The sequence below is a fragment of the Harpia harpyja genome, chromosome 10 (genome assembly GCF_026419915.1).
Source record: "Harpia harpyja isolate bHarHar1 chromosome 10, bHarHar1 primary haplotype, whole genome shotgun sequence".
Lineage (NCBI taxonomy): Eukaryota > Metazoa > Chordata > Aves > Accipitriformes > Accipitridae > Harpia > Harpia harpyja.
Window position 1 is genome coordinate 13,500,915 of NC_068949.1, and position 25,733 is coordinate 13,526,647.

The following is a 25,733-nucleotide window of genomic DNA, read 5'->3' on the forward strand; positions in this document are numbered from 1 at the left end:
TTCTAGCACACAGTGGAATTAAAATGAGAGGTGGAAGAGAAGCATTGGCAGTTCCTACTATCCTAAAGACTGCAGCCAAACCAGCAAAGATTTAAGGAAATGACTCATAGTATTCAGAAGAAAGAAAAACATCATAGTAATGGCAAGAAAAGCTAGGTTAATGTAACCAAACTGTTGAAGTCAAGTTTACTAGCCCACAGAGGCAGAGACAGGAAGCACTGAAATGACTGAATTACATTCCTAAAACAAGTCTGTAATAGTGTTTTATCAGGTTAGGGACTGTAAAAGGCCAAGAACTTCAGTGGACATGAAGGAATACACTTTGCTTTTGGACATTTTTACACAGACATGTTAGAGTAAATGAATTTGCACATGTAACAGATAAAGATCTGATCCAGAGATCTTAATGCAGCAAATACCCTTTGGCAATACCATGAAGCATGTTCTTTAGTTTGCCTAATAAATACCTGACCCTCAGTTTGCTAATATACTAACTTTTAAAATATTACTTTAAAAAAAAAAAAAAAATCTTGTGTTTTGATGATTTCTGGGCAAATGTTTGTATTGCTCTTAAAAAAAAAAACAAAAAACCAAAACAAAAAAACCACCACACAACACCCAAAAAACAACTCTAAACACAGTTATTAGCAAGACTTATTATGTAGAAATGCTTGCTATCTTACTGCATGAATGGCCTACAAATAGTAAAGCCAAACCTGGGCTTCCACTGTAATTAGTAAGATTGTATGTCAACATAGCATTCATCTGAAAAATAGTTTAAGTCATAACTTAGCATTTATTTCCAAACTTGAACAATTAATTTAATGGTAGTTTTCTGGACCAATTGGTGTTGCCCTCAGCACAATCTCCAGTGTTACTGTGGCTGCAGATAGCAGGGTTACCTGATTGATAGCCATTCTTTTTTCTTTTTTTAAAAGAGCAGTCAGCTGCTGACAGGATGGAGGTAGTGGACACAGGTTAGCACACAGTCCTGAACAGATTTTATTTAGAACATGATCACCTTAAGGGTGCTTAGATATTGGAACAGGTTGCACAGGAAGCATGTGGGATTTCCATTGTTGGAGATACCAGAAGTTGACTGGACAAGGCTGTGAGCAACCTGATCTAATTGGCCCTGTTTTGACCATGAGACTGGGTTTGATGACCCTCCACCTTAATTCAGTCTATGATTCTATTTTCTTCTTATGTGAAATATACTGAGGGTCTTTTCTGAATTTGCATTTCAAACCTTTTTAAGTTCTTAATCTAGAAACTTAGTCCAGACCACAATTTTCTACTTTACTTATAAGGATGTTATGTGGAACTCTGTTAAAGGCTTATCTTACTATTGTTATACACTACATCTGCTAGTTGAAGCCATGACACATTCCCGGCAAATCTGGCCATGCTTTATGTCCTAATTGTTCAAAAATCACTTACCAATAATTTCTTCTAGTATCATCTTTTATCTTTCCAGTCTCCCACTTTTTTCTGGGTTTGGATTTGGTGCTGCACTCCTGTATTTCATTTGTATGTAACTTCTTTTTCCTGAGGACTGTGGTATATGTTTTTTTTTCTTTTTAAAGATGGTCCCTGATGTATCACCTGTATGGAGTGATAAAAGACTTTGGGAAATACAGCACCTTTACTGTGATAACTGGAGCAGCTCCTTTTCTCTTGTTCTGCATAATGCTTTAACTCCTATAGATGGATGGCATGGGGACAGAGTTAGGTTTGGCATGAAAGCACTGTTTAATGGAGGCAGCGACTAGTCTCTCCCCGGGAGCTACATGTTACAATTGGCTGGTATCTAGTAAATAGTCATCCTTTGTAAGGTTGACCACGCTAACATTGTTTTTCTGCTGAGCAATTTTCTGGCAGCAGCAGAGACGGATCTAATTTCCAAAATGCTAAACTGGAGACTGATGGGATTATTGTCTTTCTGGATTTAGTTGGTGTAGGTAAGTATATAAAAAAACAAACAAAAAAAAGGATTCTCAGAAAACCAATGGAATTAGGCAGACAATTTAGATTCACTTACAATAGGAATCAAGCATCTAATTTCTATTTGTGCCTTCCTGGAAATGTTTTCTCCGCTTGCTGGGTTCTCCTAGGGTTTAGCCTTTCAGCAAAGCTGTGAACAATATTGGGTTTAAAGCAAATTTGCTTATCAAGCATTGTTTGGGGTACTGACTGGCTAGGACTACCAGTCACAATCACCATGGACCATACAGGAGGTACACAGGACAAGTAACTTTGTAAATGTATTTTTACATGTATGAGTCTGCCTGTAGTCTGAGTGAATGCCATAGTGTTTGAACTGGTGCAGTCACTAGAGTAGTTTCAGATATGCAGGTAAGTCTTCTGTAGCAATCTGAGGGGCACTGAGAGGCTTGGATGGCTTCAAGGTATGTGGCTTGCTGCACTCTGTCACAACTACCAAAGTATGTAGCAATATTTTACTTCTCTGGATGCATATTGCACTTCTGTGTGCAGTTATAATACAGAGCTATGCATGGATGAAATGCAAAAATAAACAGTCTTCCATTCCTTTTTTTTATCCTAGTATGTGCACTTTTAAATGAGATGAATCACTAACTTGACTTGGTTAACCTTAGGGGAAGGCTTTTTAATTATTAACTTAAATAGTTGTGGGAGTTTTGCACATTTTGCTCTAAGAATGTCGTGCATTTTATACTAAAATGGGTTGAGTGTGTCTTATCTAACTCTGTCAGGATATTTAAAATAAACAAATCTTTTCATATCCAATACAAACCCACTGGCCGAGACCATTGAACGAAATTAATCTTATGAGGTGCAGCAGTGATTCCAACTAATGAGAGCAGTGCCCTTCCATACAGCCACCATGTGCAAGAAAGAGCTGGAGGAGTTAGTGAAGAGCAGTGCAATTTCAGGGAGTGATGTAAGAAAGCAGAGAGATGGGGGCTCTCATTTATGAGATGTAATATTGCAATCCAAGGGCTTCTGCACAGATGCTGGGTGCTAAATGAAGCTCACTTAACTAATCTGTATCCTTCCTGAACTCATTTTGTGTAACAAACTGAATAGTGTTGGAGTGGCAAAGGGCATGTAGGTCTTGAGGTGAGAGCAGGTGAAAGGTGCATAATCACTTTATATAGAAACAGTCCAGCAATACAGTACAACAGACAAATAATCCACTGGTGGATGTGCAATTACTGCAGTGACTCTAAACATTGATGTAGAGGAACAGACTTCTTGAATCCCCTTTGAAAGTGTAGTAGTAGAGAGCCTCACCTATAATATCCTGTCCCTCAGGAGGGAGAGTGAGCAGGATTCAGATCCCTGGGGTAGGCACTCTGTGGTACCACAATACCAATGTTTAGCTAATACCTTAAAAAACATGGACACAACTACTCTGAAATAGCTAAAGCTGACTGCACATACATTTCTTGATGTTAAGATAGCTAGATGATTCTAGACAATATATGAGAGGATAAAGAAAGCACCATCATTCACTGTGGTGCTTAAGCCAGATTTTATGTGTACAAATAGGTTCACCAAAATCAATAGCCTTCCTTATGTGATTGAATTCATGTGTCTGCTTAAGTGTGTTGCTGGAATGGAGTCACATACTTCAAGCTATGGCATGTGAAACAATGTGCGTCAGGGAGAAAGTATAATCCCCAACAAAATTAAGAGCATGAAAAGGAGGAGATAAAAATATGTATTTGGCTGTTGTGATATGCAAGTCTGAGAGAGCTCAAGTTTGACAAGTGGAGCATACTGTGCAGTGGGGACTAGTGTTCTGGCAGGTGGATTGTTGCTGACTTTGAAATCAGTATTTTGATTTGTGGTGCAGTCTTCTGAATAGTTTTTCCACATTTTAGTAGGCAAAAAGGTGTATAAGGACATGTAGGAAAACCTATTAACTACTAATATTTATTCTGGTGGTGAGGAAGCATTGCCAGTTAGATACCATTAATGTTCTGGTGAAAACTCATCTTTTTCCATCATGAAGCTGATAAAACAATAGCTAATCATTGAAAAAACCTCCATGTGCTCATACGAGATTAGGTTTCACAAGCAACATTCCTGTGTCTTACAAATGAGCTGCCATGGCACTGTGATTCCTGAGCTATGAGAAAATGTTTTCTTTGGTTTACAGGTGGGTTAATATTGGAAATTCCTATGAACAGTGCCAGATATTATTTGCTCTGATAAGGAACAACAGTTTAGTTTTTATCTTGTTTGGGAGAAATACATCAGTCATCTACACTCAGATAGCACGGAGGTAGCAAATTTCAAAATGATCTTTAGTTTTTTTGAATCTTTCTACTGTAGCTAAAGATAACTTTAGGCAGGTACAAAATGTGATTTTTTCACCTCTATTGTTTTTTCTTCCTCATGACACATTAATTAGGTTTGAGTTGTGTTTTAAAAAATTTGCCTGTTTTTTACACTAATAGCTCAGGTACTACTGTTAAAGTCAATACAATAAATGAGGGATTAGTTAAATTAGTGATTTTCAGTTTAATGAAAGTGGAAACTGAGCCATTAGGAAAAGATTGCATTTCTAGAGCCTTACAAGCATCTTTTGTAAATGTAGTTATTTTAATGTTTATTCTGTTTTTAAGTATTTGGGGATCACTTTTGTTTACTTTCATTGGAATGGACCAGTCTCCCTCTTGATCAACTTGTCTGCCTGGAAATCTTGAGGAAGAGGAGGAGGTTCTCAGGCTTTGTGGGGCTTTCTCCTCTCACTTCACCAGTGGCATGATTTCTTTCAGGCTTTTTCTTCAGCAAATGGCCCATTAGGGATGTTCCTGCAGCCTTTAGTCAGGCCATACTCCCACTAGAGCAAAGCCAGAGGTCTGTACTGTAATAAGTGAATTCTGCTCTGGTAGGGATTGCACAACTTGACCCAAGGAGACCTATCTCTGAGAAGTGACTGATCAAAAGGCAAGCATCTCGGTAATTGGCTTGCCTGTGGATAATTGTCATTTAGTATGTTTTGCTACCACCCATGGCTTAAACCTTAGAACAGTTGCAGTAGTTGGAAGCTAAATATAAAGGACCTAAGCAGTGGCTTTCAACATGCTGAATTAAAATATAAATGCAGCATGAAGTGACCTGTGGACCTTTATCTTCCTTGCAAGATGAATGTGTGATTAAAACAAAAATTAACCCAAGAAGAATATGCTGTCACTGACCTGGATCAGCACACTGACATAGTACAGTGGGAATTATCCTTGACAGTTTATATAGATCTTAAGATTATGTAATAAATTTTACAGTATGAGTATGAAATATTGTTTAGTTTACAAATGTGTTCCTCATGTTTTTTCCTTAGTGGTTCTATGAATTCTGGTTCACTGTTGTGAATATATCATTTTTCCATATTGCTGTCAAGTAGAATGCCTGTAGATTCTTTGGTTAAGGCATGGTATGAAAACACATTGTGTCTACAGAGTCTGGGTCTAAGTACTCCTGTGAATAAGAACATGGGACCAGGCTCAGTTGCTTAGTCAAATGTATCAGTAATGTGCATAACGTACCAGTGTTCTGACTGTTAATTGTGGCCTCATGTTCATCCAGCCCTACAAGGATGTTGTCTTAAAAAGCAGTCAGCTATTAATAATTTTTTAAAAATAACTGAAAATTATTTGGTACATTTTTGTGATCTTATCTAAGAAACATGTATCTTTTTCCCCACTGACAAATGAAATAAATAAGCTGTTGCAGGAGTTTTCTGTAATGCTGGAAAGTAAACTTACCTCTAATAGTTTATGATGGCTTGAAATCAGCATTGGTAGAATGCCTGAAAATTCCTGCTTCCTGTTGAAAGCACATTCAGCACACTGGGACACTTTTGTCTGGATGTGATATGTAGAAGGTCTACTTTTTTTATTTACACTAAATTTTCAGTGATTCCTGTTATTTCAAACCACATACACCCACACAGCTATGGTTACTTGGAATCTGTCTTGACTGGAATATATCAGGAGTAATTGGGTTGGTATGCCATCTTTTGTTGATAATTGGAAACTCTTGGATCTGATACAAGAAGTTAACAAATTCCCTGTATTTAGCCATATGTTTTAGAAGTTCTTGCAACAGCAATTTTCAGGTCATTTGTCTAGCTGGAATTCGAGAAGAAACATATGGCTACTGCTTATGTCCTGTCTTACTATTCTTAAGAGTATTATTTCATAAACAGAAAAGAGCTTATTAGCTGGTAAATTATTCATAGACCTAGCTGGAATTATACCAGATATGCACAGGGACTCTTGAAAGGGTCTTTTTTAATAGCCTACATTTGGAATTGTCTGGGCAGAGATATATTTCTCTTTTCACTAAGACAAATAAAACACTACAAAGCTGTTCATATTGGGTAAATTGAACTGTATGGCAATTTCACATAAAATACTTCTCATGTGTGATTAAGAATAGAAAAAGCTTGCTAATAAAGAAATCGTGGATTTAGCTGTAACTTGCATTCTGATGAGCTGTGTAAAGCTGTCACTTATAGTCAAGTAATTAAAGTGCTCATATGCATAGCAAAGATGACTTTTTTTAATTTAGTGGCTACATCTGCTTTAAGACTATTCCAGATTACAGTTCCAGTGATCCTTCATATTAATGTTAAAATATTCTCTGGTGCCACCTAATGGTAAAATTACTCAGTTACTTTAAAGTGAGAATAAACAATGGGTACCCACCACATTTATTATTGCACTTAGGTCCATCAGGATCAGTGCTGTGGCCTGAATATATGTATAATAAAAAATGGATCCTGACTCAAACTGCTTCCAGTCAAAACATTTCACTGTTAAAGGAGAAAGTACAGTAAACCTATACTACTTCCTTTAACTGTTTTAACTGAAATGGTTTTTAAAAGGCTTGGATACAAGCCTGAACCAAAGCAACCAGAACTTAAATCAAAGCTGCATTCTGAAAATAACCTGTAATTTTGTAAAAGGTCAAATGAAAAACTCCATATGCTGTTCACCCTTATTCTATTGGGAATAGAAAATTCAGATAGGGATCCTACCTTTGTGTCTAGATTTCTTTTTTTCCTGTATTCTTGTCACAGTGTTGCAATTTGCTGGCCCTGCATGATTTTCAGGAAGCAGAAAGATGCCTCTCTGAACATGGGAAATATAGTATGGATGCATGGCGATAACGCCACTCATTTTGTACCATCTTTGTAGCCTCCAAGTGTTTTGGCGCAGTTGTGCTCTCTGCACAGTTGGTAGCTCTACAGTGAATGGGCTCCACAGGGCAGAAAGTGTGCTGGAGGATGTGTGAAGGGACCCCTCTCCAGCAGGTGAGGGTCTGTACAAGGCAAAAGAGGCTGCAAGCCAAAACAGATCCAGAAACTACAAAGTCTCATGAGACACTCAGAGGAGGTCACGTTCTTGTAGATGAATTATGGCTTGGAAGCCAGTCTCTTTACCTGCCCAAAGTAACCCTTAAGAGACATGGATCTGCTCCTTCCTGTGTGAAGGCCATAGGTAATTCTTTCTGGTTTCCTTCTCACATGCTTAAGATTTAGTCTTTCCATTATTTTTTTTAATTCCATTTGCTTACCTTTAAATACACTTTAGCAGTGGGACATGAGCACGCTTACAATTTTACCATTGGATGTCATTGTGCCTTGCTGTGACAATTTACTTACTTTTCTTGGGGAGTGGGTGGGGAACTGTTCGGGGCGGGGGGGGGAAGGTAACTTCCTGCTCTAAATGAAGTAAAAGTGTATGTGAATATTTTGCTAAAGTCTGTAGAGAAAGACTGTAGTGGCACAATAATAGATGTAATTCCTTATCCTTATAAGAAGCTAGTGGGAGGGATAGTGTAGCCAAAGGATGTTGCAAAAGAACTACTTAAATAAATTATTTCTTAATCCTCTGGAAAAGAATGTTCAGTATGTTTTGACTGATCAATTCTGCTATCACACATTTTCTGAATACCTGCTTAAGATGGAATTAATAGAGTTGAGGCAAATAAACAGCAATACCCTGGAGACAAGGAAGTTTTATCCAAATAGCTGAAATATTAGGTTTGCTGCCAATTTCTGAGACTCAAAAGGCTATTAAATAATGTAATTGTCAGTTAGTCTAGTCAGAACTGACTGTGCCCAACACAACGTGAGCTGTGGATTTCCACTCTAATGTCCTGTTTTGAACTATAGACTTACAGGTTTTTTGCGTGTTCTGAATCACCTTTCAGTTCCATCTTTGAGTCCTTTCTTCAAAAATAACTACTCTTGCAAACAAAAACTATTTGGATGAATAGGAGTTCTGATATCACTTCTAGAGAAGTTTCATTTCAAAGTGAAACTGTCTACTTTTTAGCTATAGAATAGTTGTATTTTGGGGTTAGAAGTGACTTCTTTGTAGTTAATTAAATTCTATTCTGGGGGGAAAAAAAACCCCAAACCCTGCACCTTGCTGCTTTCTCAAAGGTATTCTAGAAAGCTGAGTATCAGTACATGTGAATAAGATGGATAAGGTAGTTACTATAAAAGTAGCATTTTTTGCTTTGCATAAGCATGACTAGGAAGGAAAATACTATGGGCCAAATTGTTTGCAGCTGTAACTGTTGTGGTTTCATTGAGTTATGGACAGATTTTAAAGGTTTTGTCCCAATAAGAGATAATATGTACAAAGCACTTCTGATGGTCTAGCCAATTTGTGGGTTCTCAGTCTGAGCTGAGAAACTGGCACTGTATGCTTTTGGAAATCTGGCTTTGCCTGTGCCACATTACAAAACCATAGGTTTTGGCCCACTTATGAAACTAACTGCCTGAATACAAATATTTGAATTTTTTTCAGGTCAACCCAATAATAAAACTGTTTCCTTCTTTGAGTTGTAGATAAAGAAAGCAATCCTTCTCTCTCGGTGGATGGCTGTTGTCCTCAAAAGCACTGATCACTGACAGTAGTGCTTAATATTGGTTCCCTCTTTGGTTGATATTCTTCTATATGAAAAAAAGGCCAAAGAATCCTTCAAGTTAAAACTTTCCACCATATACAGTAAGCATCCTGAGGCTTCCTGACTGTCATTGTAAGCAAGCTGTTGCTTTCATGGTCCTTCATGAATCTGCAGCTGACAATCCAGAGTCATGGGTACTGTCAACTCCAAATGCTTAAAAGTCATGAAATTGGACCCAAGTCATGACACTGAGCTACTCTTAAGCCAAGTAGCTTATACATACAACTACTTTCTATGTATCAAGAATGGGAAAAGGTAAAGGAAGGAATTAACTCCCTAATTATAGGGGTGTAGCGGGTGAAGCATTAGGAGAAGAACCTTTAGCACCACTGCAATTGATAGCAATAGTTCTGCTTGTCCCACACCACTAACCTTATCACAACATTGCAAGCATCCTGGAAACACGGTGAGAGCCAGCAATGCTGTGCATATTGTTGGTAGCGTCATTAGTTCCTGAAATTACAGGAAACTCAATTCTGACCCATCCGCTCCTTTCAGTCTCCTTTGTACTTTCTTCATTTCTGAAACATTTTCTGAGTTATGTCTTATGGCAAGTTTTTCCAGTCCCTGCTCATGGTTAACTTCTTCCAAGACAAGTTCAATGAGATTTGAAAGCATGGGTTTTTTTTAAAGAGCCTCGCGTGTGTCTGGGTGAGTGTGTGGAGAGCTTTACCTCTCTTCCTTAGTAGTGCCTAGAGCACGCATTGTTCAGGGATGACTTGATATCTGTAGATACCACTGTGCAACTTCATATAAAGTTGTTTGGAGCATAGGTTTTATGAAAATGAAGATGGGCTCAAGAGGCCTTACAGATTCCCACCTATACATCTTACAAATGTATATCATAATGTTGTCAGTTGCATGCAGAAATGTTGACTTCAAATAATTTTCTAGCCAGATGGCACTCATTCTCAAGACCTTTGCATCTTCCTTACTTCATTAGTGAGGCCTAGGAAACCAGTCAGGTTGCTAGATGTGCTTCTCAGCCATTTCTCAGAGGTATACCTGTAAAATGCTCCACTGGGACATGTGGAAAAGTTGGTTTTTTGCACTCCTGTTACTGAGAGATCCACTCAAATATCCAACTTTAAACTTTCTGGTTATGTCTGTGGCCTTAGAGATAGATCATGCCCTAAGCTCATAGTGGAGATGCATTTAACCTGTTTAAAGCCATCGCCAGGCTCCTCATGCTTCCACAGAAAGTATGGGAGCCCACACTGGTACTTTCTATCTTTAAATCAGATGTTTTTCTCAACCATGGTACCACCTCAGCCATGCTGAGTAGTACTACTTGGAGTGTTACCAGGCTGGTTTTGACCTATGCGCCTGACAAGAAAGTGAAAAGCAGAAGAGCTAGGCTTTGACTATTTGTTTCAAGTCCCTGTTTTGGTTTTGTGTTTTTAAGTAGCTGATCTGTTAGATGTGAAATCCAGGTCTTGGCAGCACATTACCTTGACAGTGTGCTGTGTGTGGTTATTTTGAGACCTCTAAAGGAGACCCAGAGATTGAGTATTTCCTTACGAGTCACAGTCTTGGTACAGACAATACACTGCATGCTGAGTTCTTCTATTTGTGTGAGTCATGAGTACCTTCTGCTGGAAAGAGAATGAAAAAGTGATTGGTATCACAGTTACCACTGTGGTGCTGGTGCCTGGAAAATCATGCAGGAAGGGCCGGGACTGATACATCCCACTGGCAGCCTTTATCAGGGTTCCTGTAGAGCCCTGCTGAAAATGAATGTCATTCTGGAGAAATCTCTGTTCAGGCAAAAAGGCTTCCTGAGTAGTAGGCAGCTTACAAAAATGGGAGCTGGATGCAAAACGTGGATCTAGGCTGGGCCCTTCCTTTCCTTAGAAGCTTCTGACAAACTCAAATTGTCAGATTCTTCATGCTTTTTTTTCTGTTCCCACCCTGGCCTCTGAAGGTCTCCTTTCCTACTGGGTTCTGCTTTCAGAGCAAATTACCATAGGAGTCTGAAACAACCCTCTTCAAACTGAGCTCTGAGGTCCCCTTCTCAGAGTCTCTCCTGTGTCACTGATACCAATACCTGCAAAAAGAAACAGCACTCTGATGCTTACCTTTTCACTCTACTCTGCTGTCAGCCAGGGGAAGGCTGCTATTGTTCAAATGCTTTTGTAAGTTTGAGGTAGAGGAGCAGCATTGCAGACAACCTTCCTTGGAGCAAAAGCAGTATAGGACAGTGTATACCGTTTTCCAGGGATGGCTCTTAGTCGCTGTAAGCAAATACTCAGCCTCTTGCAGAGGCTGTAAGATCAGTGACCAAATTCCCCAAAGAATAAACCCCTAACAAACTGGGGTCTGTTGTCCATGTCCCAGAGTATTTGGTGGGGCATCCAGCTCTGGTGGGGGGTAAGTTGCTGCTAAGTGTTGTCAGTGAGACGGGGAAGTAGTGCTCCAGAGACCCTCTCTCAAGTCAAGGGCGCTACAGGAAAAGATACGGAGTTGTCAGAGGAGTGCCTACGATCACAACTTGCTGGGCAGATTCTGTCTGAACTAACACACCCCACTTTAACCTCATGAAATCTGTGACTGCCCTCAGCACCACTGTATTTCTCTGTTCTATAGGAGGTTTGGCCCCATCAGTGATGGCAGTCTTGAACTTCTCAGAGGCAGTGGGAACACTGGTATTACAGTCCTTTCAGCAGGTGCCTATCTCTTTTTGTTCCTTGGCTGTCACTTTTTATGCCCTTTAATTTTAAACAAAAAAAAAAACCACCAACCCAAACTTGAAACACTTGAAAGACTAAAAGAAAATAAAATGTAAGCTCCTTGGATTTTTCTTCTATCCATTCTGCCTTAATCTTATCAGCAAGATACTTGGCTTGTTAAATTTGCTGAAGTACTTGCCCCTGATAAGCCTTATCAAGTAAGCTCTTCCTGCTTCTTATACAGCCTGACACTGCCCTCTCGTGCTGGCAGGCCTGGCAGCAGCATGGCATTTCATGTGCTGCCTGGGATGCTCAACCTTCTGGCAGCATTGGCTGCTGGAGCGACAGCAGCTCATGCCAGCAGTGGTTGTCAGCCTAGTATCTTCTGGGCTCATCCTTGAATTACATCATGTTTCTTTGCAGAAGAATGCAATGCAGGAGTGTGACATACTTATTGTTTGCCTCTTCTAGTAAATTTAGCTGCTTTTTACAATGCTATTTCTTAATATTCCTTGACTGACTTGCCCAGGAAATACCTGTTGTTTTGCAAGAGAAAGCACATTCACCTGTCTGTGCTTTGTTACACTGTTGGTTTCTCAATTCAGTGTGTGCAGAATAGGTAACACTGATGAGCAGCCATGCATCTATTGTTCACCTTCTTCCCCAAAGATGCAATAATCTATTTTGTTTTGCCTGGGTTTGTTATTTTGCTGAAGGAGTGTTCAGCTGCCAAGTCATCCATTTTTCTTTAAATGCCAGAAAGCTTCAGCTGCTTTAACAGCACCTGAAAGCCTTTGGCATTTTGGGGTCACTGGTTTGGACTTGCTGTCAGTGCTAATATTATTTGACTTCCAAAATGAGATTTTTAAGCCTTGTGCAAAGCTACATGTGGCTGGGATGTTTAACTGCACAAAACCCAGCAACTAAAAATAATGAAGTCCAAAATGGGGGTGATGTGTCTGTTTACATGTATACACATCAGCAATGTGTCTTTCAAAGCAATTAGTGAGCAGGATTTCAGTCCAGCACCTGGGACCAAAATACCAAGACTATTTTTAACATGTTGCTTAAGCTAGAAGCAAGTCTTCTGAGTAGGAAGGCAGTAGCTAGAAAAAACATGCAAAGTTACAAAGATGAAATAAAAAAAATTTGCTCAAAGCTGTGAATGCATCCCTGAATGTATTTGTGGGCAGATGGGAAACAAGTTCTAAAAGACTACCAGATCCACTTTGAAGGGTATTTACATTTGCTAGGAAACTCAAAATAACAGGGAATGACTAAATGGGCTGTTGAATACAGGAGGAAAAAGGAATGACAAAATATAGATGATTCTCAATGTCTGTTAAATAATAACTCACAAATCTCATCAGTCCTTGAACTCAGTGTCAGAAATGTCTACACTGGTTTTAGGTAGCAGTATTTTCAAAGTGTGTAACTGAAATGAGCAATTATTACTGTCTTAAGTTAATGTTTCAAAGTTTCCAGCAACAGCAGTTGTATGAAATACTGGAAAGTGATGCTGAAGAGCTCCCTGCTGTGCTGGTTTGTGGCTTACGGGCATATACAATGGCAAACTTAAAAGCCTGTCCTTTATTATGTCACTGTTTCAGATACCTGCACCTCATTTCCAGAATGCAAGTGGTGATTTGTGAGGCTGAGCCCACAGGGCAAGGGGATGTGGATATGAAACCTGTTTTCTCTTATTACCTGCCCTCTCTGGTTTTGGTACCCCTGACCCCCACTTTCCATGTAGAGGGGTGGCTTAGCAATGGGAGCAATTCTGTAAAAATGCTGGAAAGAGATGCATGGCCTCAGGCTTTGATCTCAGCTGTGACAGGACTTGAGATACGATAGCTGGAAGCACACAAGAGCTGGGACCCACCACTGAACACTAGGAAAAATACTTTGGCCTGATAATGATGTTGAGGAGGTACTTTAGATGATCCACAAAAGCAAAACATTGCTCTTGAACTGTTCTCCATGAAGGTATCTGTCTGCACTTCCTATGTGACTTGGATTCAGTGGGGATGGGGAGCAGATGGGAAGAGCTCATGACAGCTTAGGACAGGCTGGACTGAAGGAAATGAGCTTCCCTAGAAATTCAGCAAGAAAGCCTGCAGAAACATAAAGAAAAGAAAGGAGGTAAATGTGGCTTGGGAAATGCTTGTGGTCAGGTGGCAGTAGGCAAGTACTAGTCAAATGGGAGGGAGAGAAGATGGAAAGATGCCAAACAGCTTTGAAAGAGAAAGGCTTCTGAGTGTTGAAGACGGGGAGCTGCGCACATGAGCAGTTGGTAGGGGTAGGAAGAGCACCAATGGTGTAACACAGCACCTTTTGGTTCTGTTGTGGATAAACCTCTGAAACTTCGCTTCCAGGACAGCAGTCAGCAAAGTAACACCCAACTTAAAAACCAGTGCACCCCAAGGCTGCCCCATAAGCAGGGTATGGGCATGAGTGAATTGAAAACAGGTTTGCAGTCTGGTGCGCATAGGCAGAATCACAGTGGAAAGATCAATGGAGAGGAATATTCTCTGCTGCTCCTGGGGTCTGTATTACAGACTGTGGCTGGCTGCACACATAAGCAAAGTGGGCTGCTACCTGGAGGGCAGCTTGCCTGCTCTGCTTATATTGGAGGCAGTGGGTTTTGGCAGAACAGCATGTTCCTCTCTATAGTCAAGCTTTCCCTCCTGTGTGCAGGGGCCTTTGCTGATGGAGGGACTGTTATGTGTGGGTGGCAGCTCCTCCTGTGAGTGAGGGACTAGCATCAGCCCTCCCAGCAGCAGCAGTAGTCAGTGCTCTGCTTGCATGAGCCTGGGCTGCAGGAGCAGTAAGTTGTGGTCTTCAGAGCTCCCCACTGGTCTCTGCCTCGGCCAGTCCTCTGCATGTGGCAATGGCCACAGAGAAGTGGAGTGAAGAGGAGCTGGTGAAGCTGGGAGGAGGAGAATCTCTTGGCTCTTTTCAAAGTCTCCCTGAAATATCTGCTGACCTCCAGACCGGTACTTCCTTCTCTCCAGAGTCTGATTAACTGTCAGTCAACTCAGAGCTACACCAAGCCTTTGCTTATGTATCACCTCTGACTGCCCAGCTTGCTTTCTGCCCTCTCCCAGATTCTCCTTCTATCCCTTCCTCAGACCTCTTGGCTACAGCCCTGAACCAAGGTTTCGCTGAGAAGTCTAAAGCCAGTTCTGTTGTGAAAGATATTCTTCAGTAGAGGCACTGGTGTCAGGCAAAGTGCCAATATATCTTCCTCTTCCAAGTGACTTTTTTTGTGGCATTTGTGTACAGAGGGCAAAAGCAAGGGTTAATGCTCTGTCAGGCTGAGAGCAGTGGATTAAGAGTATATTGTATCTGCAGTTAAACAGATCTTTCTGTTCTTCCTTTATTATTATTATTATTATGGTTGTTATTACAGTCATTTTTAGGGCATCTAAGTGAAGTTCATCCAGAATATAAATGCCTGAAATTGAGGAGGAAGGCAGAAGAAAACATTAAGATTTCCAAGTGGAGATGACCTCTGTTGCTATTTGAGCTCAGGCTATTTTTGGCAGGAGCAAAATGAGGAGAAGGCTTGCCTTGGAAAGAAGGCAGCGCAACTGCCAGCCCCTGTAATTAGCCAAAAGGCCCACAGAGTCTGGGGAGGAGGTCACAGAGCACATGGCTCCTGCCGTGGCACTGCTCAATCCAGCATAGCGCCTGCAGGAATGTGAAGCCTAGCTAAAGCCCAGATATTGCAGCTGATCCCATGCAAAGGCCAGAACCCTTCTTCTGGGGCTAATGAGCCTGCGAATGTATAGCATGCACCATACAGCGTGCACAATGCTGCAAAGTCTTTGGAGCAGGAAATGCATAATCCGCTGTGTGTGCACAGAGGACTGATTCAGTCCTTGCCAAGTGCCTCCAAGCATGCTTGGAGGTAATAATTATTCAGAGTAAGCTAGAACCTTGAAGACCCTGAATTGCAAGAAAACTTCTGAAATATACAATAATGGAATTAATAGTTTGTATCTTTGCTTAGTGTAATTGTAGCGGAAAAAGAATTGCAGCAGGCAAGACTTCTCTGGCAACCTCTGGGTCAGTGAATCTATCGTATCTCTTTATATGTAAATTCCAGACCTGCCAAGAGCCTATATACAAAATATTTTCTGAAGATAATTGAAATTGAGAGTAAGGGTTTCTTACAAAGACTTCTAATTTAAAAAAAAAAAAAAAATTTTTTATTGTCTCTTGTCATCTAAGGAAGGTAATCAAGGAAACAAGACAACAAAAAAAAGTGTTTGACAGGATTTTTACTACAAATATTTTTTCTCCATGATACTTAATAGGAAAACTACAATTAATTTTTCCTAAAGCAATGCATTCATTGATATAGGCTGGGTTAAAGATGTAAAGAGTGAGTATATTACACTCAGGAGTCACATGGTGATAGATATGGGCTTGATATTGGAGACTATAGATAAAAACCTCCTTTCCATGGCAAGATTCCTTACTTGCTGCTTTTCTCAATGGACAGCAGCACAGCAGTGTATTTGTGCACTCCCCAGAAAAGCTGGATCCAGAGCCAGTTCCTGGCCTGAATTCTGTTTCTAACCAAGCACAGGTTCTTTACAGAAATGAACGCCAAGCAAATATGCAGGTAATAGGGGAAGATATATTTCAGCCTGCTTTACTCAAGGTGTGGAGCTTTACACCAGTTCTGCTGCTTTTTTCAATTTCTTTTTGTCCCCATCCCTGTTTAAGCAGCGGGGAAGTTCAGTTACTCAAGAGCAGCTTGACTTGTGGGGTCTCCCAGTTCTTTGTTACCTGATGGAGTTACACAAAGTGGAAAACTCTCTGGGACTTTAAAATAATGGTGTGTGCTTCTTGAGAGGCATTTCCCATCACTTCTGTATTGGATTTCAGAAGCATTTTAGGTAACCAATCTATTTCTCATGGGTGCCATTGTGGGTATTTTATTTCCATGTGCATGGATTTGTTTCACAGGTCTGTTTTTGATGTTTGAATAAGACAGCTGGGGGGGACACGACCCAACCCTTTTACAGGAGAGAAGATGCAAAAGTAAGCGTAACAATCTAGGCAACTAAGATGTTTCCTCTGTAGAATCTCACGGCTTAAAATTTTCTGTGTGTCAGTATTTTTTAAACTGCACAGGCTATGGCATGGATTGGCATAGATTTTGATAATAGTCTTCATTCACTCACTTCAAAACATGTCTTTAAAAACCTTCAACATTTTTTTCTGGTCTTCACAACTTTGCTGTGATATCTGACGGGGATGCCAGATGGCCCAAAAAGATAAACATCAAACAAGTAAAGCGTCCCTGCATCCAGCCCTTTGATGGTCTCTGTGGTGACGGCTCGCTGGAGATTTATATCATAGAAATACTTGCACAGCACTTTCTCTGACTTGTGCCGAGATTCAGGTCCAGAGCACCTGTCTGCACTCTGCAGTTCCACCCAGACCTGATCATCTTCAATCCTTTTCTTGTACACACAGTACTTGCTCTCCTCTTGTGTTCCAAGCCAGGCAATGGTGACAGAGTTGCAGGTCCTCAGTTTACTGAAGGACTTGATTTTTAAGCTCTCTGGAAGAAGTGGGAATAAGGGCTTGTGGAAATAGGAGGACACCTGTACTTTCACAGAAGAGTTAGATTCCTCTGTGGATCTTAGCTGCACCAAATATGTGTCCAGCAGCTTTCCCTTCAGTGAGAAATACCTCAGCCCTGAGATGTTTTCCGATGCCACTGTTTTACCGTTCTTTATTATGTGAACCCGTACTTGGCCATGACACAACTGAAAGGTGAATTGTATTTTCTTGTGCCTTGCCTGGTACTGCAGACTGTAGAATTTCTGGTTTTTCCCATCCAGGACAACCTGAATCACTTTCCCGTCTTTCAGCTCCATCACCTTAGGCTCAGGTTCTTCCAAGGTTCTTGCAAATGTTCCGGTGTAAGCAGCGCTGGCATTTGTGAGGAGATTGACAACAAAAACGTCAAAGTAATACTGAGTGCTGGGACTGAGATTGGGCACTGTGTAAGTGTTCTTAGTACCCATGCATATCTGCCTGACTTCCCCACTACTCACTTTGTTGATGATGCTCAATTCACTGTTGGACAATATCATCACCTGCTGCGGTTCAAGAAGGTACGGAGAGAGAGACAAAGCTAATGTAGGCGGCAGTTTCATTCCAGAGGATCTGATTGCTGTCTCAGCAGCACATAAGCTCTTATAGTTGTGCTTTTCATTAACTAGAAGACAGTACTGGATGTTTTCTCTATGTTGCAAGACAGAGGGACTGTGTTTCCAGGTCAGAGTCACTGTTGTATGCCCAATGCCAATAACATCTATGCGTGGATCCATTGGAAGTTCTGGATAGAGGTGCCCAGACGTTGTGTCAGTTGTTAAGTATACAGTAATGTGCGTGTCTCGCTCAGTGGATAAGAACTCCAGCATGTAAAGAGCAGAATGAGAAGACATGCCCATGTAAGTCTCCACAGAATTTCCCTTATAGTTAAAAATGGTGGACACCATGCTTGGAGACTTCTGAGATTTTGAGACCTCTTGTGTATCGTGATCACCTGCAGGCAAAAAGCAGACTTGTAGCTTTTGTTTTAACAGATGTGAAGTAAAGCACATCACATAGGTTTTATTCGTATGTCAGGGAACATCGTATTTTCCTCCTGAAAACAATAATTATAACTAAATACTTTTTGCTACTGGTAATTTATTAAAATAAAATTTGAGTAGCTTTTATTTTAGCAGTGCAGTTGTAGAACTGTGTTTTCAAAAAGGCTATAATTATAAAACCACAACTTGCAAAAGCTTGACTTGTATTGTGCCTGATGTCCCTACAATTTTGTCCTCCCAATGGCTGTCTCTTTGGGTACTTTACTTCAAGGAGACTCATACTTTCTATGAAAGGAGTTTTCTTTGGTTTAGTTTTGTGTCATTGTTTTCTATGAAGAGGGAAAATTTATCACTTCAAAGGAACATTATTTGAACTCCTCAGTCCGGTGTACCTGCCTAACAGGTAAGAACTTAATGGCAGCTTTCAGATTTTAGTTTGAAAAATTAATTCAAAAAATTATGAAAAAGAATGGAATTTCCTTTTAGGCTAAAGGCAGCATAATACCCACTGCCATGGTAGATGGTATTCCTAGAAAAATAAACAGCTAAATCTTTTCCACATCACTGTGGGGAGCAAAATGACCGGTTCAAGTGGCCTAAGCCACAGAAAAAGAGCTGAGGCAGCAAAGGGAAGTTTGGGCCAGTACAAACAGCTTATGAAGCTGATCTGTGTTTGTGGAGCCCTGAAGACCTAGGGTTGTTCCCAAATATTAACCTTAGGTTTAGACTTTTTTTGCATGTAATCCTTAATTTACTTGAGTTGATGGCAAAAATCCCATGGGCTCCCATGTTTCACCCATGGAGACAGGGACGTCCTCTTTGGCCCATGGCAGTTTACAAGAGAGGGAACCATGTGATGTTTAAGCTTGTGAGGAATTTCCTGTAACACAACTCCTTATAAGTAACTTATGCTTTCTTTGTCTCTGCTTAGGCAGACAGAAGGTCTTACCTCGTGCTGCTTTTCCAAGGAAACTTGCTGAAGCTTTGTGCACAAGTATGCTCCATTCAATGGGAACATCACAGGGGGTCACTGTTATGGTGAAAGGTGCAAGGGCTCTGCCTTCCTCCATAACAAAGTAGTACCTGTAAATGCGGATTAAAAACAGAGAGGAAAGTGTCAGGAAATTCAAGTCTGCCTGATCCCCCTTGTAATCAGCCATTCTGATGTGGGTCACTCCACTGTAGGTAGAAATGACTGTTGCCCTTTGAGGCGCATCAACACAAGGGGATGGTGAATGTCTGAAATCTTCAGCTGTGGGAAGAATACGTGCTGTGTTTTGTTTTTTTTCTTTTTTTAAATCTACAGATATTTGCTGGAAGTTTTATCTGCTTACCATAGGCACTATCTCTCCCACTGAATTTTAACACACTTCAGGTGAATATCATATCTTGGCACTTACCTAGTTATTTTGGATGATGGATGTGATTAAACTGACTGCCTTCTAGATACCCACCCATTGGCTAACTCTGGAGAATTTGGTGTGCCTTTTCCCAGGATTTCCTGACAGGAGTTCAGTGAAAGTTCTTGGAGCCTATCTTCCCTCGTATGTGCTTGCGTATCTAGGTCTTCCTGGGCGTCAGATGAAGTGGATGTAATGGAATGGTTTTAGCCAGTCAAGAACATTATCAGATGTCAATGGCAGTTTCATCCAGGCCAGTTCTAGCTTACTTGCCTTCATGACAGACACTGCAGTGTGTGAGCAGTACAAAGTGCCATCAGTCTACTTGGTCAGGTTTTGATTCCTGCTTAAAAAAAGCCCAGCCTCCTGTATCGCTCCTTTGGACTTCTGTTTATTTCTGTTGTTTTGGTGTATACAGACTGTATACAGCCACAGAAATGTGTGGACTTGGGTCACTCACTCTGCAGTTAAATGAAGACAATTCAAGGATTTTTTTTGTTCATTAGTGAGACAAGCCTAGTCATTATGGATAGATCACGTCAGCCTAGAGGTCTGGCTTACTTTCAGGATATGGCTACTGGGCCGGAGTCAAGCTTCACTGGAAACAGTTCCACATTCTTGAGTCTTTCATTTTAAGCCAAAACTTGTCATCTCTTGATTTCCTATTTGGATGACTCTGGAGTTCATAAGGTCTGTACCTGATCATGCTAAACTGAAGGGTATTTTGCTTCCTAATTGCAATCTTAATGTTATGTCACAAGAGTATAGCAAAACTCACTTCTCTCTTGAGATTTCAATACCCATTTGCCTTTAACAAGGAGAGCTCCTAGTTTTGCTCTTGTGAGCGTCATCACGTTATACAACATGTGCTGTGTTCCAGTTTCTGTACAATGCATATCAAGACTGAACCATCTGGCTCATTCTCTGCTCCATGACCACTCTGCTTGGGTGTATGTCAAAATCGGTATGTGTTGGTCACTGTCCAAAGTGGAGTCTGATAAAACCACTTGAAGTGTGTCTCTTCCCAAACAAGCAGATCAATCTTTGCTACCCAAGATGCAGTGCCAGCTGTAATATCTAGATCACATACGTATCTAGATACGGCAGAAAACTTTGCAGATATTTTGGGCAAATGAAGAATCTGTGGAATTTCCACATGCAAAGCACTTTTGATCTTAGCAAGCTTTAGTGCCATTCAACAAAAACACTTCCAGCATGCAGAACACTGGCAGAAGTTTTTGTGATAAGAAGTCTGTGCAGATATTCTATTGATTTTGGGGATAGTTAATTTGCTAGGTAAAATTCTTGTATCTTACAGTGAATGTGGGACAGCTGATGTGTCTCTGAAGCCAGGCTGTTTGTGACATAACTGTTTGCTGTTGGAGCCCACCTGTTCTGTATGGGCTTTGCTGCTCCTTTGAACACCCCAGAAAGCTGTCTGAAATGTGTGCATGAATCTAAACTTCATCTCAGAGGGTCATTCCAGACTCTGGGCAGTGTAATGACACTTGAGTTTGACAGCAATGGGGTATTTCTTTGGAAATTCAGTGGACCCTGATAGAGCTCTGCAGGTGCATAGCAATTCTTGGCTTGTACTGGTAGCATGCAGCTACCAGTGTCATAGGGGAAGTGTCTGAGAACAGGAGTGACTGATTTGCTCTTACCTTTTAGGTATATCCTTCAGCAGGTGAACTGTAGTTTCCTTACCATCAGCAAGTATCAGGGAGTGGTAGAAATTGAAGAGATCGGTCTTGAAGCTCTGTTGGGAACTGGTGGTGGGTGCTTTTATGGAATGACACAAGCAAGCTGCCATGAGAAGATGAAGAGGCAGGTAAAACCAGAACCAGGACATCTTCAGTACTGCAAAATGAGATGACAGAAGTAGGGGAGAAAATAGTCAGTGACCTTCTCTGTGCCTTTCCTGGTATTTATCATAATCATGGCAAGCCAGGCTCAAACAGTGCCAGTCTTCACTTTGCTAAATTGCTTGATGTTCACAGAAAAATATTTCTCAAAAGATCTCTCTGCAAGATTTAATGGCAGAAGCTGCCATGATGTCTATTATAGAAAAATACAGTCAATGTAGCCCAGGTGCAGAATCACAAGACAGTTATAAGAAAAACCCCAACTTTCACTGCTGACAAAATGAGTGGAGAATTAAATTTAAAATATTTTTCCTAGTTTATAGGGTTCATTTGCTAATGGAATGTCACTTTCAAACTCACAGGAGGTCACTATATCCCAAACACTGCTTTTGCCATTCTGCCAGAGATCATTTAATTTTTATTTCACCCATTGTGACTTTAGGTATGTGTAAAGAAGAGGATCAGAGTAAGTTATTCAGACTAGTGTAAGATACTCTTTGATGAGAAGTGGAGGATCCTGGATAAAAATCCCTGAATTGCTACTTAGAAGACTTTTAGCTCTTTGTGTATCTTATTTGGAGGAAAGCTTTATTACTGTAGGGCAGCTAGATAAATAATTCTGAGGTTTTTGTGTTGCCCGTCCCTTTTACGCCTGCATCGCTTCCAGCCCATCTCTGCATTTGCTGATCGCTGGAACTTGTAACGGCTCTATTGTATTCACTTTGATAAGAGATTTCAAAAATCATGCATGCCCCCCTCCTTTTGCTAGGAGACTTTATTATCAGCTTTGAATCTATGAAACAAATGTACACAAACAGTCCCAAAAATCATCTCTGAAAATGCTGACTTTATTTAGACTGTGCTGTGTACATTGCACAGAGCTGTGCAGATAGGAGGCTCCAGTTAGGACAAGAAATTTTGACAGTACACTACTATGTGAAGTTGTAGATTATCCTTACAACTTTTGTCTGCTACATCCAGTTTCAGAAAGAGGAAAGTGCAAAAGTGGAAAGGGCATAAAAGGGAGAAGAAATAAGGGCACAGACCTTTAATACAGGTGCCAGCTGTAGCTAAGGGATTTGGAAAGCAGAGGGAGCTCTGTGAGCAAGATCCCTTTTTTTGAGGAAAAAGTAGCTTATTGCATCTTACAAGCAGCAAGGAATAAAGATCCTGCTTAAATCTGATTATTCGCTAATGATAGAAGAGAACATAAAAGACAAAGGCTCCATCCTTTAACTTTTACTCATTTTTGAGATCAACCCTTTCCTCATGGTGCCTGCAAATGTGCAGAAGATCTTAGGCAGTCAAAATATCTACAGTTCAGTGGACCTGCTGTCCATTACAATTACAATAACTTTATAAAAGGACCAGTTCCTTTATAAATCCATTTCAAACATGCACATTTAAACATAGTATTGAATACATCTGTAGATTTTTATGTACAAAATTTTTTTTCACCTGTGATTCCCAAAATAACACACATCTTTACTATCGGTGAGATTATTATTGAAATTATCACTGAATGTCATATGAATGTCCTACTTAGCATCCTAATAAAGTTAGGATGTTCTCTTCCTCTTTGTAATATTTTTAACACCTAGCTGAATGCAAGATTAAACAACCGTCTGAACAAGTTGAAAGAATAGTGAAGATTATTAGATCAATTCCACTTTTAATGTTCTTATAACAGAGCTTTCCTTATGACTCTGAGTCACTTCTTTACCGCTTTGTTATTCTTGTAGTCTAACTATAGCTTACAGATTCAACACATAACCCCAAATATTTTGTTTTACCTTTGACAGTGGAATCTGAGTTGCTCTGTACTTCAGAGTGGATTAAAAAAAAAAAAAATTCTTTCTGCTGCTTACATGACAGGATCTTGCAAACCACACTGATACCACGGCAGCTCAGCTTTTCTTGTCCAGGAAAACAAACAAACCAAGCAACCAACCAACCTATAATCAGCTTATCCCAAAGAGAACATCATCCTAAAGGCTGATTTCACTCAATTATACAAACAGTATACTCTCAGACTCTTGGAAATATGTTACACAAGAAATACTCTGCTTACCTATTGTGTTCCTGGCCAAATGATCCCCAGACCGCTCGCTTTCTTTGCCGAAAAAGCATAAAATAAAAAAACATGGACTTTCAGATCTCTGTAGACAGATGAAAACCAAAACTGTGCAACCAGTTTAACAGGACAGAACTGATTTTTCCATATGGCTCCTGAACAGACATAGTAACTAAAATGCTTGCAGTCTTTCAAGAAAAGAAAAAAGCCAGAGAGTTTTGATATTTTCTTAAATTGGGTATTTTCAAATGTTATTTTAAACTTGCATAATTTTGAAATCTTCAAAGTCCCAATTGTTGCTCCTTCAGTTCTAGAGTTCCTTCTGGAGGGCTGCAAAGCACATTTGTGTGTGCTGCCTCCAGACAGCAGGACTTTATTCCTGCACAGAGTGTCAGCCAGACTGTTAGAGCAGTCTAATCCCAGCGGTGGCTGGCCGGAGAGCAGGTCTTTGACAGAAATGCACAGAGAGGAGGAGGGGGTGAGATGGAGAGAACAAACACTGTTAACCCTTGTTAGCCCTTAATATAAGCCAGCCAGGGGTGCACCAATCTTCTCCAAAAAACTAGTTTTGCATTAGCAGCTTCACGACTCTTCCATGGAGCACGCGATCTCCTTGCCCACAGCACTGCAGGAGTTTCAGATAATTTCAGGTGTACCATCTTTCTGGTGTGTTTTTTATGGCCCAACAGGTGCTGACTGGCTCACAGAAGGGAACGCAGAAAAGCTGTAAGGGAGGGAATGCTCTGCATTTTTTAAGCAGACTGGAATTAGCAATCCTTTGAAGACTGTCAGGAATCTACTGAATAGAGCTGAGCAGATTTCTTGGCTTGCAGAGGCTGTGTAAGAAAGAAACTCCAAAAGCGTATGGGTTGGGGGAGTATTTCTGGTGTGAGAGTATTGTGGCTGAGGGAGAAGGCAGGAAAAGGGTGCATGGGAAACGGCTCACAGCAAGTACAAACAATTGCTTCTGCAGTTAGGGCTACAAAGCAGTTGTAGCAAAGCCATGGTCCTGAAAAGGCCTGCTCCTGCTGAGCAAAGGCTGGGTATGGCCAGGATTCGTGTGCTGCTTGTACTTCTTGGCCTCTTGGCCTGAGATGGCAGGAAAGGGGCCCTGGGGTTGTCCCGGGGTGGGGGGGGGCTGTACTCAGCTTCTTCAAGTCTGCTCAGAAATGCAAGTCCCAGAAACCCGTGTGAGCTTCTAGGCAGGCACTTTGCAGGGAGCAAAGACAGAGTATAGCAGGGAGGCTAGGCCTTTTATTTATTTATTTTAAAATAAAGTCTCTTGTTCCGTGTTTGAAGCAAGTGACTCGCAGTAACCTTTTACCATTGTTCCCCTGGATTTGGAGATGTATTACTTAAGCCTTCCCAAGACTAAAAGTTTTCTAAGAAGAGTGGCAGGTGAGGGAGAAGTAGAAAGAGACTTCAACAGATTCTGCATAGCAGATCCCTATGAAAATGTAAATTTGCTTATCAGCTGATGTAATGGAAAGAAATATTTACGGTGTGTTTACTCTCACTGCGGAAGATGGCAGAAATAATTATGATGTTCATCAAAGGTTTGCTAAAAATTTATTTGCAGAAAAATTTTGCTGAGCTTTTAAAAAGGGAATAGTGTGTGGGAGCCTTGATACAGGCAGTCTATGATCAGAGTATTGGTACTGTTGAGCTAGGAAAGGACAAAGCAAGGTATATGCTAGACAACTAGCAAAAGTAGGGTAGATAGCAAATAGGATCTTTCAGACAAATTGTCATTCTGGTGTGAAATCTAGAACAGGTAATGTCTGGGTAACACACATGGGAACTAATGAAAATACGAGCACCTAGCCAGAAGCAAACCATTCCCCCAATGAAAGAGAAGCATGAGAAAAAGGTGCTGCAAAGTCCTGTAAGTTCCCAGAGCAGGCCTGGAAGAGGGAAATGTAGTTCAGATGAGGTGCATTAAAAAATGTGCACTGAAAACAGGCCACGAGAGAAAAGATATTGGCCATAATATAAGTGTAGGGACTACAGTGTGGTTTTGCTGAGATTTGGAGGGACTCATGGGCGGAAGTAAGCAGGGAGAATCGTAAGGAAGTAACTAGTGTTGTTAAGTAGGAAGATCTTCAGGCAGGGCTCAGGAGCAGACA

The 25,733-nt window shown here is 40.7% G+C and overlaps 1 protein-coding gene across 2 annotated transcripts; it reads right to left on the bottom strand.

The window, feature by feature from the left end:
* Positions 1 to 15,843: 15,843 nt before the first annotated feature.
* On the bottom strand, positions 15,844 to 24,053 carry LOC128147476 (protein NDNF-like). Of its 2 annotated transcripts, none has more exons than XM_052800084.1 (4): positions 23,605 to 24,053; positions 21,333 to 21,528; positions 19,218 to 19,351; positions 15,844 to 18,219 (listed from the first exon to the last, which is right to left on the bottom strand). In XM_052800084.1, exons 2-4 carry the CDS (start codon positions 21,518 to 21,520, stop codon positions 16,868 to 16,870), a joined length of 1,674 nt encoding a protein of 557 aa, XP_052656044.1. In that variant the 5' UTR covers positions 21,521 to 21,528; positions 23,605 to 24,053; the 3' UTR covers positions 15,844 to 16,867. The 2 variants fall into 2 exon arrangements, with proteins under 2 accessions (XP_052656044.1, XP_052656045.1); XM_052800085.1 differs by lacking the exon at positions 23,605 to 24,053 and adding an exon at positions 23,327 to 23,450.
* Positions 24,054 to 25,733: the final 1,680 nt, after the last annotated feature.